The sequence below is a fragment of the Oncorhynchus keta genome, chromosome 35, assembly GCF_023373465.1.
Source record: "Oncorhynchus keta strain PuntledgeMale-10-30-2019 chromosome 35, Oket_V2, whole genome shotgun sequence".
Taxonomy (NCBI): Eukaryota; Metazoa; Chordata; class Actinopteri; order Salmoniformes; family Salmonidae; genus Oncorhynchus; species Oncorhynchus keta.
Window position 1 is genome coordinate 18,558,898 of NC_068455.1, and position 15,313 is coordinate 18,574,210.

General features: G+C 44.8%; 1 protein-coding gene across 4 annotated transcripts in view; it reads left to right on the plus strand.

Annotated features, from left to right (window-relative positions):
• LOC118369058 (mitogen-activated protein kinase-binding protein 1-like) overlaps positions 1–12,020 on the plus strand; it is a 62,850-nt gene extending 50,830 nt beyond the window's left edge. For 2 of the 4 annotated variants that reach the window (XM_052496662.1, XM_052496665.1), the window contains 10 exons: positions 1,375–1,415; positions 1,801–2,067; positions 2,322–2,449; positions 5,279–5,463; positions 5,576–5,767; positions 6,077–6,152; positions 6,287–6,651; positions 7,437–8,438; positions 8,892–8,977; positions 9,137–12,020. In XM_052496662.1, coding sequence (XP_052352622.1) covers positions 1,375–1,415; positions 1,801–2,067; positions 2,322–2,449; positions 5,279–5,463; positions 5,576–5,767; positions 6,077–6,152; positions 6,287–6,651; positions 7,437–8,438; positions 8,892–8,977; positions 9,137–9,433 — 2,639 coding nt within the window. In that variant the 3' untranslated portion in view covers positions 9,434–12,020. The remainder of the gene's footprint in view (positions 1–1,374; positions 1,416–1,800; positions 2,068–2,321; positions 2,450–5,278; positions 5,464–5,575; positions 5,768–6,076; positions 6,153–6,286; positions 6,652–7,436; positions 8,439–8,891; positions 8,978–9,136) is intronic. The other 2 variants (XM_052496663.1, XM_052496664.1) reach the window with 2 other exon arrangements.
• The last annotated feature ends 3,293 nt before the right edge of the window (positions 12,021–15,313 follow it).

Sequence of the window (15,313 nt, forward strand, 5' to 3'; positions counted from 1 at the left end):
AACAAACATACAGTCAATAATACAGTATAAACAAGTCTATATACAATGTGAGCAAATTAGGTGAGAAGGGAGGTAAAGGCAAAAAAGGCCATGGTGGCAAAGTAAATACAATATAGCAAGTAAAACACTGGAATGGTAGATTTGCAGTGGAAGAATGTGCAAAGTAGAAATAAAAATGGGGTGCAAAGGAACAAAATAAATAAAATAAAATAAATACAGTAGGGAAAGAGGTAGTTGTTTGGGCTAAATTATAGGTGGGCTATGTACAGGTGCAGTAATCTGTGAGCTCCTCTGACAGCTGGTGCTTAAAGCTAGTGAGGGAGATAAGTGTTTCCAGTTTCAGAGATTTTTGTAGTTCGTTCCAGTCATTGGCAGCAGAGAACTGGAAGGAGAGGCGGCCAAAGAAAGAATTAGTTTTGGGGGTGACCAGAGAGATATACCTGCTGGAGCGCGTGTTACAGGTGGGTGATGCTATGGTGACCAGCGAGCTGAGATAAGGGGGGACTTTACCTTGCAGGGTCTTGTAGATGACATGGAGCCAGTGGGTTTGGCGACGAGTATGAAGCGAGGGCCAGCCAACGAGAGCGTACAGGTCGCAATGGTGGGTAGTATATGGGGCTTTGGTGACAAAACGGATTGCACTGTGATAGACTGCATCCAATTTGTTGAGTAGGGTATTGGAGGATATTTTGTAAATGACATCGCCGAAGTCGGGGATTGGTAGGATGGTCAGTTTTACAAGGGTATGTTTGGCAGCATGAGTGAAGGATGCTTTGTTGCGAAAATCTAGAATTGGCTTCCTATTAACTTTGGATTGGAGATGTTTGATGTGGGTCTGGAAGGAGAGTTTACAGTCTAACCAGACACCTAGGTATTTGTAGTTGTCCACTTATTCTAAGTCAATCACCCGACCTCAACCCAAATGAGATGGTTTGGGATGAGTTGGACCGCAGAGTGAAGGAAAAGCAACAAGTGCTCAGCATATGTGGGAACTCCTTCAAAAGACTTTTGGAAAAGAATCCCAGGTGAAACTGGTTGAGAGAATGACAAGAGTGTGCAAAGCTGTCATCAAGACAAAGGGTGGCTACTTTGAATAATCTAAAATCTAAACTGTATTTAGATTTGTTTAACACTGTTTTGCTTACTACATGAATCCATATGTGTTATTTCATAGTTTTAATGTCTTCATTATTATTCTACAATGTAGAAAATTGTAAAAAGAAAGACAAACCCTTGAATGAGTAGGTGTGTCCAAACTTGACTGGTACTGTATGTACACAAGCAAACAATATAGCTGCAGTATTAAGAATGTGGTTCTTCACAATGTTGACAGGACACATTGTGATATCAATTGGTTTTGTGTTTGTTTTTCAGACACCTCAGATGAAAAGCACAACTCTCATGAACTGAAAAGGGTTAGTAGCAGCAGTCTTTCTGTAGCAGCCTTTCCTCAGTCATCTCTGCCCCCAGCCTTTCCTCAGTCATCTCTGCCCCCAGCCTTTCCTCAGTCATCTCTGCCCCCAGCCTTTCCTCAGTCATCTCTGCCCCCAGCCTTTCCTCAGTCATCTCTGCCCCCAGCCTTTCCTCAGTCATCTCTGCCCCCAGCCTTTCCTCAGTCATCTCTGCCCCCAGCCTTTCCTCAGTCATCTCTGCCCCCAGCCTTATCTCCCATGTATTTTCGCTCTTCTTTTTGTCACTTGTAAAGTAGAAATTTAATTCAGACACGGTCTGTAAATATTCCAACTATAAACTGTAGGCTCACAACTCGTGTGTGCGTGTGTCCGTCCGTCCGTCCTGTAGGAGAACTCTTTTGGCAGGCGGTCCTCCCAGGGCAGTCACCACTCTGAGGACAGGGGTCCCCGTCCGCGGCGCCGCTGGTCCAGACGCATGGACAGCATGGATCTGATGGTCAAGTCCATGTTAGACCTCAGACAGCTGGACTCCTTTGCCATGCCCCCCTCCTCCCCCACTAAGACCCAGACCCAGCCTGTTTCTGACTCCTTCAGAGACCCATTCAGAGAGGAAGAGCTGGGCAGTACCATCAGCCTGCAACCCCTCACTGCATGGGTGAGTTAATTTAACAGAGAACAGCCACCTGACCTTACTTTGGCCCTGCTTGATACAGTGCATAGACAATGTCCATCTATGTTACCTATGGATTTACTACTTCTAAATGTTCAATCATGGGTCACAAAATAGGTTGGATGAAACCATGGTACTCTCATCCATATTTTGTGTATTGAGGGTTGTGAGGTCCAATTCAGTTATTTCAGGTGATGTTTATGATTCATGGTATTTTCTCATGTTTGTCTTTCTTGCAGGGGGAGTCAGAGCAGAGGTCCCAGCAGCGGCCCAAATACATCATGCTCTCTCCACAGACACCTGACACAGAGACAGGCCCAGTGCTGTACCCCGACGGCTTTGAGGACAGGGTCAGCTTAGCCGGCAGGTAAATCAATCAAATTAATCAATCAATAAATGAGCCGTCAGGTAACACAGCTTCTACCTTTTTTCTCCTGGATCTCTACAATCTCTCCATGACACCATTGATGTATATCACTGCCTTATCATAGTACACATACAATATAGTTGGGGCCTGTAGTTTTCTCTGACATGGTAAGACTCCTGGCCCCTACATATCATATACTGTAGTTTTCTCTGACATGGTAAGACTCCTGGCCCCTACATATCATATACTGTAGTTTTCTCTGACATGGTAAGACTCCTGGCCCCTACATATCATATACTGTAGTTTTCTCTGACATGGTAAGACTCCTGGCCCCTACATATCATATACTGTAGTTTTCTCTGACATGGTAAGACTCCTGGCCCCTACATATCATATACTGTAGTTTTCTCTGACATGGTAAGACTCCTGGCTCCTACATATCATATACTGTAGTTTGTATACTAAATGCAGTGCCTTCAGAAAGTATTCATACCTTTGACTTATTCCACATTTTGTTGTGTTACAACCTGAATTCAAAATGTGTTAAATTGATTTCTTGTCTCAGCCATCTACACACAATAGCCCATAATGACAAAGTGAAAACATTGTTTTAGCCATTTTTGCAAATTTCTTTCAAATTAAATAAATATCTAATTTATATAAGTATTCATGCCCCTCAGTCAATACTTTGTAGAAGCACCTTTGACAGTGATTCCCGCTGTCTTTCAAGGTAAGTCCCCTGAGAGCTGTCAGTCTTTCTGGGTAAGTCTCTGAGAGCTGTCAGTCCTTCTGGGTAAGTCTCTGAGAGCTGTCAGTCTTTCTGGGTAAGTCTCTGAGAGCTGTCAGTCTTTCTGGGTAAGTCTCTGAGAGCTGTCAGTCTTTCTGGGTAAGTCTCTGAGAGCTGTCAGTCCTTCTGGGTAAGTCTCTGAGAGCTGTCAGTCTTTCTGGGTAAGTCTCTGAGAGCTGTCAGTCTTTCTGGGTAAGTCTCTGAGAGCTGTCAGTCTTTCTGGGTAAGTCTCTGAGAGCTGTCAGTCCTTCTAGGTAAGTCTCTGAGAGCTGTCAGTCTTTCTGGGTAAGTCTCTGAGAGCTGTCAGTCTTTCTGGGTAAGTCTCTGAGAGCTGTCAGTCTTTCTGGGTAAGTCCTCTGAGAGCTGTCAGTCTTTCTGGGTAAGTCCCCTGAGAGCTGTCAGTCTTTCTGGGTAAGTCCCCTGAGAGCTGCCAGTCTTTCTGGGTAAGTCCCCTGAGAGCTGCCAGTCTTTCTGGGTAAGTCCCCTGAGAGCTGCCAGTCTTTCTGGGTAAGTCTCTAAGAGTTTTCCACACCAGGATTTTGAAACATTTGCCCATTTTTATTATTTTCAACATTCTTCAAGTTCTGTCAAATTGGTTGTTGATCGTTACTAGACAACCATTTTCAGGCCGTAGATTTAAGTCTAAACTGTAACTCGGCCACTCAGGAACATTCACTGTCTCCTTGGTAAACAACTCCAACGTAGATTTGGCCTTGTGTTTTAGTTTATTGTCCTGCTGGGAGGTGAATTCATCTCCCAGTGTCTAGTGGAAAGCAGACTGAACCAGGTTTTCCTCTAGGATTTTACCTGTGCTTAGCTCCATTCCATTTCTTTTTTCTTTAAAAACCTCCCCAGTCCTTAACGATTACAAGCACACTCATAACATGATGCAGCCATCACAATGCCTGAAAATGTGGAGATTGGTACTCAGTAATGTGTTGTATTGGATTTGCCTCAAACATTACACTTTGTATTAATTACAAAAAGTGAATTGCTTAGCAACATTTTTTTTTGCAGTATTACTTTAGTGCCTTGTTGCAAGCAGGATGTATGTTTTGGAATATTTTTATTATGTACAGTCTTCCTTCTTTTCACTGTCATTCAGGTTAGTATTGTAGAGTAACTATAATGTTATTGATCCATCCTCATTTTTCTCCTATCACAACCATTAAACTCTGTAACTGTTTTAAAATCACCATTGGCCTCATGGTGAAACCCCTGAGTGGTTTCCTTCCTCTCCGGCAACTGAGTTAGGAAGGACGCCTGTATCTCTTGTAATGACTGGGTGTATTGATACACCATGCAAAGTGTAATTCATAACGTCACCATGCTCAAATAGATATTCAATGTCGGTTTATTTAATTTTTACACAGCTACCAATAAGTGCCCTTCTTAGCGAGGCATTGGAAAACCTCCCTGGTTTTTGTGCTTGAATCTGTGTTTGAAATTCACTGCTCGACTGAGGAACTTTTCCGATAATTGTATGTGTGGGGTACAGAGATGAGGTAGTCATTCAAAAATCATGTTAAACACTATTATTGTGCTCAGAGTGAGTCCATGTAACTTATTATGTGACTTGTTATTTAGATTTGCCATAACAAAGGGGTTGAATACATATTGACTCAAGACATTTCAGATTTTCATTTGTTATTAATTTGTTAACATTTAGAAAGCATCCTTCCACTTTGACATTATGGGGTATTGTGTGTGGGCCAGTGACCAACAATCTCAATTTAATCCGTTTTAAATTCAGGCTGTAAAACAACATGTGGTCAACTTCAAGGACTGTGAATAGTTTCTGAAGGCACTGTACATACTGTACCATCTAATCCATATATCCAGATACTTAGGGTCTGGAATGTTCTTTTCACTATGTCATGTTTTATCAATTGCTGTTATATTGTGTAGTAACACTTGGTACCCTATTCCCTATGGACCCAGGTCATAAGTAGTGCACTGTATAGGGAATATGGTGGCATTTGGGATACATCCTAGCACTTTAATAAACTTACACTCTACTATGTGTGTTTCTCTCTCTGTAGTGAGTACCTGGTGAAGGAGCTGCTGCCTGGGCCTGGGGCCAGCAGGAGTGTGAAGGGGTACCAGAACCACAACCAGTGGAGCCAGGGTCACCATGACAAACACAGCCCAGACAGCGCCTGCTCTGTGGACTACTCCAGCAGCAGACTGTCCAGCCCAGACAGTCAGCAGCAGCCACCTGGAGAGGGTGAGCCACACACACACACACACACACACACACACACACACACACACAGTTTCCCTGTGGACGTTTTTATGCAATGTACCTCCACTAGTTAATCAAATTGTCTGTGTGTCAGACCCTGAGCCCACGGAGCCTCTCAGTGTGGATGGGAACTCCTCTGAATTGGACCTGGAGGAACTGGAGGTGGAAGAGGAGGGGGGCGTAGGGAGGGGAGATGCCAAGGGGGTGACGGTAGTACCCCAGACCCCCGACCAGGAGGCCTTCCTCAAACAGCACTTTGGCAACCTGGCTGAGCTTAACAACCCAGGTAAGAACAGAGTCTACATCCCAGTTACCTTCTCCTTGACTGGTATAAGACATGTTGGTGGAAACTCCCACTATCCCCTGCCTCCACCAATCCAATGCTATTGTAAATAGAAGTAGTGAACGCGTGCACACTTCAAGAGAAAATAAATATTATTGAGCTGCACCCAGAGACTATTGTCCACACAGGGAAATTGATTGTGCTGCCAGGAGTACATGAGACATAGTAGTTTACACATGACAAAGACACACACGGTAATAGTTCAACTATTTTCCAGATGTATCAATTGTATTAATCCTCTCTGATTGTCAGTGAGTCCGACGAGAGCTGCCACCCCTGACAATATCAGCATCTCCTCCAAGTTCCTGTCTCAATGCTCTACTGGAAGGTATGCCAGTTAGTTGATCAAAGAAAATCACTTAAATTAGTATGGGTTATCTCAAACGTGAAATATCATTTTAAATCAACTGAATATTTTGACAAACAGTCCCAGCTGAATGACTCTTAGTTTTTCCTTTCTAGCAGGACCTCCTTTCCATTCCTATCTAAGAGCATTGGTGAGGGGAAGGTAGGCAGCGGTGTGGTGAAGCCCCTGGTCTCTCAGGTGAGGCCTCTCATGGAGCACAACCAGGACAGAGACCAGAGCCAAGCCCATAGCCAGAGGAAGGTCTCAGAAGACTCTCAAAAGGGCCCCACCGGGAGACTAGAAGTAGTGGACACTACGGAGAAGTTTCTTAATCTGCGGGCCTCTCCTCTGAGGAAGAAGCTGTTTAACCCTGCAGTGGACTCCCGTAGGATGGTCAGCCCTGTGACCAAGGCTGCAGCCTCTCACCTCACAACTACAGGCATGAGGAAGTCCCAGTCAGTCCAGAACCTGCACACTGAGGGTGAGACACTAAGGAAGGGATTGTGATAATGTCTTGATAATGTATTAATGGACAATGTTATGATAATGTTTTGCGGGACAATGTTATGATTTAAAAAGGTCCTCGTATATGTTCTATGTATGGTATGAAACCAGTAGATAGTGATGGCGCTGACGTCATCCACATATTCCTATGGGAAACTCCTGATGGCTCATGAAGCCGGATGTTTTTTAAATTTGTAGCGTTCCATATTGCTTCATGTTGCTCAGCAAAGGATCATGGTCGATGGAGTCGTATTCATCCTGCCTGAACAACAACCTTATGTCTATGGCATGAGAGCGCAAGCCTCCTCGTAGCCTGCCCGGTCCGTGATTGGGTCTGTGTGAGCACGTGGTCCTGTGAGACAAAAAAACATATCAGAACGGATCACTGTTTAATTAAAGATCTCGATTTGTAGCAAACTTGAAAATAATTCAATGTGGGGATTGAACTTCATAATAAATACACATTTTTGCCCAAAACAGACGTCTAGGTTGCTTTGTAGTAGCCGACCAGCAGAGCTAGTGACTTCACGCTCCAGCCCAGACACTAGGGACCTGTGTAAAACATTGGTCGGCAGCAGGCGGTTGCGGACCAAAAAAATACTGAAATCACCAGGAATTTAGCTACAAATTAGTTTAATTTCGTAAATCTGTTCCCAAATATTCTCATGACTAAAACCATTTCTGATAAGAGACAGATGTTGTCGCCCTGGCCTGCATAGCCTAATCATTTACCTTTATTCTCTGTCTCTCTCTTGTTACCAGTAGACATGCCTCTAACCCTGTCTCGGCCCCCCAAGGAGGTGGCCCCCCTGCCCCATCACTCCCAGTTCCATCACTCCCAGGCCAGCGAGGGTCAAGTGACACTCCCCACCACCCCCCGCAGCACACTGCCCAGCGTGCCCCCCTTCTGCAGCCCCACCTCCCCCCAGCCTCAGGACAACACCAGCCACAGCACAGCCACTATGCCCAGGAGTCTAAAGTCCCGCTGCTCCTACATGAGCCCCACCACCAGTTCCATGGCCAAGATGTCCCGCTCCGTGTCCATGGGAGACAACCTAAACGTGACTGAGGAGGAGTCTGGAAGTAGTTCCAACACCTCCAACCCTCCAACGACCAAGAGTCAGAGCTGCTCCTCCCAGAGTCCGAGTACTAAAGCATCTTTCCCAGTGGCCATGGTCTCCTCGGCGTCCTCCTCCCTCTCAGGGATGGGTTTAGCCATGCCCCAAGCTGCTGTTATCCCCAACCTCATAGCTAGCTCTAACCCTAACCCAACCACCAAGAGTCTGCAGGCCAAGCTGATGTGCAGCACCCAGCCCCAGCTCAACCTGGACATCTCCAAGTCCCTCCCAGACAAGCCCTCCCTGGCAGTCTTCACACCCAACGGTACCTCCAAGACCACCACCACTTCCTCCAAGACTGTCAAAGAGGACAACCTCTCCCCCAGATCCCCAGTTAGCTCATTGCCCCAGCAGGGCCAGAATCAACCACCACTGCTCTTCAACAACGTCCAGCTAGTCATTGCACTGTCCCCCTCCCCTGCTGCTCCTTGGGAGACTAGCCCAGTGCTGAGCCCTGAGGCGGAGCAGCTTGGTCTCACCGCGGAGCTGCGTCCTGAGGCCCTTGTTGTAGACAACAGACTGGAACAGCCAAAGACAGAGGAAAGCCAGGGCCTGACCCAGGAGGAGAGCCCCGTGACGGAGCTGTCTCTTCAGGGCAATCCGGTCTACCTGCTGTCACAACGAGGGCCCGGCCAGGACCACACAGGTTTGCTCCAGCGTTCTCCCTCCTTCACCCTGTCATCTCTGCGTCTGGGCCTGACCAGCACCAAGCACTTCTTTACTACTGGTGCACTGTGGCCTGCTGTCTCCACCCCCATGTACTCTTCACCTTCACCCTGTCCATGTCCTCCGTCACTTAACCGGTTTCTCTCGATTGGTGAGGCATGCTCTCATTCTTTTTCTCTTTCTCACTCTACCACTCTCTTAATCTCTTGGTCTCATCTCTCGCTTTTCATTAACAATGGTCCTTGTCCTGCTGTGTTTCCGTCCCTTGTGTAAAAGATCAAACATACCACATTCTATGGTTACATATTGTTGACAACATGTTTCTTATATTGGCATATTGCCCTACTGTTGCCCAATAACCTATTGTCTTGTAGTTGTTGGTTTAAGCAGCGCGAGCCTTAGCAATGTACCACAACTCTCTCCTCTTAAATAGACGATTCTCTCAGTATGGAGTCGTGCAAGGTGTTGGCCAGCGAGCTACAGAACTCGTTTAGGAAGGCCTCCCGGTTCTACAGGATGGTGAGTTACTCACTGAAAGGCTACTATTTTATAGACCACTATCTCTGTCTGGGAGATGCAGAGATTAAATGTGCTGTTGATATACAACAATCAATGTACAACAACATCTTAGAACAGTTCCATACACTTCATTTGTGTGGTAATGTCTGTGTCTTGCAGGTGAACAGTGTGCCTGTAGCCTCCAGGCAGGAGCAGCATGAGATGGCCCGGGTCCTGTCTGAGGCCTTTGAGGTTGTGAGGGCCGAGCTGAGCTCCCTGCCCCAGAGCTCACTACCATCCCCCTCTGGAGAACCGGCAGCAGGAGGCTCCCTGTGTACGCTGGGCTGCCGGCCTGTAGGACCAGGCACAGGGGGATCAGGCTCAGGGGAGGAGAGGACTCTGGCTCTGCTGGAGCAGTACTCTGAGCTCCTCCTCAAAGCTGTGGAGAAGAGGCTGGACAACAATCAGGTCTCCTAGAGACATCTCAAGGGAGAGGCATCTTATTTTACCCCACCCTTTAAGACTGAACCAACAAACCTTCTGGCAAAATGTAGAATTTTAAGCCATTGTGCAAGGATATCTGCAGAGCTGATTGATCAGGGGACCTACTACAGTACTTGTTATTTAAATCAACTTTTTGAAGATGAACAAATTAAAATATTCATGAGAGACATCTTTTTTACAAGTTCTTTGTTAAAGGACTTCTATCTCTCTCGCGATGGTGAGGCTTGCAGTCAGCACAAAGGCCCACTGTAATGGGCCAACGTATAACACTAACATGCCAACAGCACAGATACTGGTTATGTAGGGAGACCCCTCAGGATGATCGATGCCTCAGCATTCATTCCCAGTGTGGCTAAGCTGCACTACAGACTGTCATTCACCAACCTTCCTCCCTCTGTGTGTCACCTACCAGATAACTGCACTCTCAAAACCACTTGTTTTATTCACCCATCTTGCCAAATATTGGGCCCTGCTACTTTGTTTTAAGTAAGTTAGCCTGAGGCTAATACACAAGTAATTAGCGGTTATGCCCTTTGTTACATACTCTAGATCTCCCCTAGATGAAGGAAATATGAATAGTTGCTACATTTGATACGGGCTATCATTTTGGGTAGAAGTAGCAGAACATTTTGGAGAATCGAAGGGTGTTGTTGTTCAATACCTTTCCTGACCCCAGTGATCTAAAACAATACAATTGTGATCGCTACAATTTAATCGTTCTGTGTTGGTGTCCCTGTCCCAACCAGGGCTCTCACCCACCAACACGTTGGACCAGGTCATAGCCTCCTCAAAACTACAAGTGGAACACAAGACCCTTCCAAGTCTTAGAAGCCAGATTATCAGACATGATGTTTTAGTGGATGAGTTCATACATTGTGTTTTGAGAGGCCCTGTCGGTGTGTGATGTGTGGTTGTATTTATTATGTTGTAAAAGGTCCATGTTACAAAGGGTTTTTCAGCCTCTTGTTGTACAGTTTGTTTTGAGACTGGTGTCAGTATGTTTTGTGCCAGAGCTAGGTCATCAGTGGGGGACCAACATGTAAAAAAACAGACGACCTTGAAGATATACAGTATCAACTGAGTCTCCTCGTTCTTCAACTCTACTGGATGGTTTTATAAAATGTGTGAATTGTGTTCCCAGTAATAATACAAATGTTTCAAGGAAATGGGTGCCTTAAGTCAAAACCATATTTTTTCATGGTTCTAAATGTGTTAGGCAATACCAAAATAATATTCCATTGTAATCAAAAGGCAACTACTGAAATGTATCTACTGCTGTGGGAATCAAATGACATTGAGGAGAATTGTTCTCTGGTGACAATGAATCTTAGTGTTGGGTTACTTGAGGATAAGAACATATTTCATTCATAGCTCTTCAGAACCAAGTCCTCAACATTAATTGGCTTCATGTTTTTATCCTAGTCTCTGGTACATTTCCACCACAGTAACAATATAAAGCACTTTTTTTCCTATCAAAATGGTCATAGGTCAAATTAATGTATTTGTAATAGCTTAGGATACTAAACTGAACCTTCAGGGTCTCTGTGTGTATATAATGGTGGAACGTATGTGAGTCGAGGGCTCAGACAAATTATTATGTTCTGCTTGCTGCTATGGTAATTGTGGCCGCAGACAAGCACAACATTGCCCTCTGCTGTTGGACCTAAATCACTGCCCAGCTGCTATGACAGACAGCCCAATCACTCACCTCCCACCACTCATCTCTGGTCAGGATAATGATATGCTGTGCTATAATACACTAGTGCTCTCAAACAATATTTTAATCACCTGTGTATACAGTACTGGGTATTTTCTCAGTTATTGTTACTTGTTGTTAGGAAACTTTCACATCTTGGTAGAAACGGTCTGATCAGGTACCCAATGTTCTTCTACTCTTTCAAAGTGCCACGCCTGTAACTCCTTTCTACTGTTGATTAAAGCATTGTATGTACAAATGACTAGATGGATGTGCATGGACAGACCGCCGAGATGTTAAATGGCAGTCGAGCCCTGAAAGGCCATGGGTTATGGTATAGAATAAGAATGAATTATTCTTCTGTTTATTAGTTATTCAGTATTTCCCCATCTGATTGACAATATTTAGAACGGTAACGTTATCTAGCAGACTGGAGGCTTCGTTAAGACATAGGATTGTATTTCAATGGACAGTAGTACAGATACCTTGTAACTTTCTGCTGCTTGTATGCATGAGTATATATGCATGAAGGGTGGTGAATGGAGGTTGACTGGCTGGCTCGTTCCTTAGTAGGATTGCATGGTTGAACGTACCCTAGGCTTTTTAAAGAGTCAATCCCGCTCTTTTTCACTGACTGGTACCCCTGTAGCTGACCCTAGTTCTAATCTCACCTTTTGTATGTTATGATGATTACTTGTCTTAAACTGCAGATCATGGACCAGCATTTTCCTCTTTTAGGAATGATCACCTTTCAGCCATTTTGTGAGCTGTTTTCTGTTTTGCACCAATCTCAGTGTTTTTACTGTATTCCCTCTCTGAACTTCTCTCTCTGCCAGAGAATAAAAACAGATTTATTACACTCAACTTTGTTTTTCAGACTGAGCGCTTTATTTACATAGGGTGCCATTTGGGATGTTACCTATCGAAGGGAAGGCCATTTGAGACACAGCCATACAGACATTTGCTGGTATATTATCAGACTAATTGAATGTGATGTCAAAGCGGCCCCACAGCTCCAGACAGGGACTCCACCAGCTGGAAGTAGCTGTATTTGATGTCATACCTGAAATTCACTAAAGGAAGAAAAAAAAGTTACGTGATCCTCCTAACAGACTCAATAAGTTGTATAAGTTGTAGTAACAGGCAGTACTGTACTAGTTGTAGTAACAGGCAGTACTGGTTATAGTAACATACAGTATAAGTTGTAGTAACAGGCAGTACAGTACGGATTGTAGTAACAGGCAGTACAGTACGAATTGTAGTAACAGGCAGTACATTCTAGTTGTAGTAACAGGCAGTACCAGTTATAGTAACAGACAGTATGAGTTGTAGTAACAGGCAGTACAGTACGAATTGTAGTAACAGGCAGTACAGTACTAGTTGTAGTAACAGGCAGTACTAGTTATAGTAACAGACAGTATGAGTTGTAGTAACAGGCAGTACAGTACGAGTTGTAGTAACAGGCAGTACAGTACGAGTTGTAGTAACAGGCAGTACAGTACCAGTTGTTGTAACAGGCAGTACTAGTTGTTGTAACAGGCAGTACTAGTTGTAGTAACAGGCAGTACTAGTTGTAGTAACAGGTAGTACTAGTTGTAGTAACAGGTAGTACTAGTTGTAGTAACAGGCAGTACGAGTTGTAGTAACAGGCAGTACAGTACCAGTTGTTGTAACAGGCAGTACAGTACTAGTTGTTGTAACAGGCAGTACAGTACTAGTTGTTGTAACAGGCAGTACTAGTTGTTGTAACAGGCAGTACTAGTTGTAGTAACAGGCAGTACTAGTTGTAGTAACAGGCCGTACTAGTTGTAGTAACAGGCAGTACTAGTTGTAGTAACAGGCAGTACTAGTTGTAGTAACAGGGAGTACTAGTTGTAGTAACAGGGAGTACTAGTTGTAGTAACAGGGAGTACAGTATGAGTTGTAGTAACAGGCAGTACTAGTTGTAGTAACCTGCAGTACATTACGAGTTGTAGTAACAGGCAGTATGAGTTGTAGTAACAGGCAGTACTAGTTGTAGTAACCGGCAGTACAGTATGAGTTGTAGTAACAGGCAGTACTAGTTGTAGTAACCTGCAGTACATTACGAGTTGTAGTAACAGGCAGTACTAGTTGTAGTAACAGGCAGTACAGTAAGAGTTGTATTAATAGTCAGTTCAGTACAAGTTGTAGTAACCAACAGTACTAAACTGTAGGTAAACAGTATGACCTCTCGCTGTCAACAGCGTTTATTTAACATGTGTAAATATTTGTATGAACATTAGATTCAACAACTGAGACATAAACTGAACAGAAATGGAATAATGTATCCCTGAACATAGGGGGGTCAAAATCAAAAGTAACAGTCTGTATCTGGTATGGCCACCAGCTGCATTAAGTACTGCAGTGCATATCCTCCTCATGGACTGCACCAGATTTGCCAGTTCTTGCTATGAGATGTTACCCCACTCTTCCACCAAGGCACCTGCAAGTTCCCAGACAATTCTGAGGGGAATGGCCCAAGCCTTCACCCTCCGATCCAACAGGTCCCAGATGTACCCAATGGGATTGAGATCTGGGCTCTTCACTGGCCATGGCAGAACACTGACATTCCTGTCTTGCAGGAAATCACGCACAGAACAACGAGCAGTATGCATGGTGGCATTGTCATGCTGGAGGGTCATGTCAGGATGAGCCTGCAGGAAGGGTACCACATGAGGGAGGAGGATGTCTTCCCTGTAATGCATAGCGTTGAGACGGACCCTCCACCTCCAAATCGATCCCGCTCCAGTGTACAGGCCTCGGTGTAACGCTCATTCCTTCAACGATAAACGCAAATCTGACCATCACCCCTGGTAATACAAAACTGTGACTCGTCAATGAAGAGCACTTTTTGCCGGTCCTGTCTGGTCCAGCGACGGTGGGTTTGTGCCTGTAGGCGACTTTGTTGCCAGTGATGTCTGGTGAGGACCTACCTTACAACAGGCCTACAGGCCCTCAGTCCAGCCTCTCTCAGCCTATTGCGGACAATCTGAGCACCGATGGAGGGATTGTGCGTTCCTGGTATAACTCGGGCAGTTGTTGTTGCCATCCTGTACCTGTCCCACAGGTGTGATGTTCGGATGTACCGATCCTGTGCAGATGTTGTTACACGTGGTCTGCCACTGCGAGGACGATCAGCTGTCCGCCCTGTCTCCCTGTAGCACTTTCTTAGGGGTCTTACAGTACGGACATTGCAATTTATTGCCCTCAGTCCTCATACCTTGCAGCATACCTAAGGCACGTTGATACAGATGAGCAGGGACCCTGGGCATCTTTCTTTTGGTGTTTTTCAGAGTCAGTAGAAAGGCCTCTTTAGTGTCTTAAGTTTTCATAACTGTGACCTTAATTGCCTACCGTCTGTAAGCTGTTTAGTGTCTTAACGACCGTTCCACAGGTGCATGTCCATTAATTGTTTATGGGTCATTGAACAAGCATTGGGAAACGGCGTTTAAACCCTTTACAATGAAGATCTGTGAAGTTATTTGGATTATTTGGATTTTTAAGAATTATCTTTGTAAGACAGGGTCCTGAAAAGGGATGCTTCTTTTTTGCTGAGTTTAGTTGTAGTAACAGTACAGTACTAGTTCTTGTAACCACCAGTACAATACTAGTTCTAGTAGCAGGCAGTACTAGATGTAATAACAGACAGTACTAGTTGTAGTAACAGAGAGTACGGTACCAGTTGTAACAGACAGTACAATATTAGTTGTAGTAAGACTGTACTTGTTGAAGTAAGACAGTACTGTACTAGTTGTAGTAAGACAGTACTATTGTAGTAAAGGGCAGTACTGTACTAGCTGAAGGTGGGGTCAAATGTAAGATAAGAGCCATTTTGATATATGTGTGGCAGAAGTGATGGGACTATGAGCCCAAGGGCCAGCATTTATATGCCCTCCAAAGAAAGGTCGGTGGACCAAGATTCAAAGGTCAGATTAGGAAGGAAGAGGTGGTGTTTGCTCGATTGCGCCTAGGACATTGAACTCGTCCCGTGTGGCTCAGTTGGTAGAGCATGGCGCTTGTATGCAAACCGCCATTATATTGAAGGAGAAGATGAACTCAAGTAGGGATGGGGGTTGCTCTTGATTTGGCACTGTTTCATAGAGCCCCACAGTAGAGGTATCATAATACCCATAAAA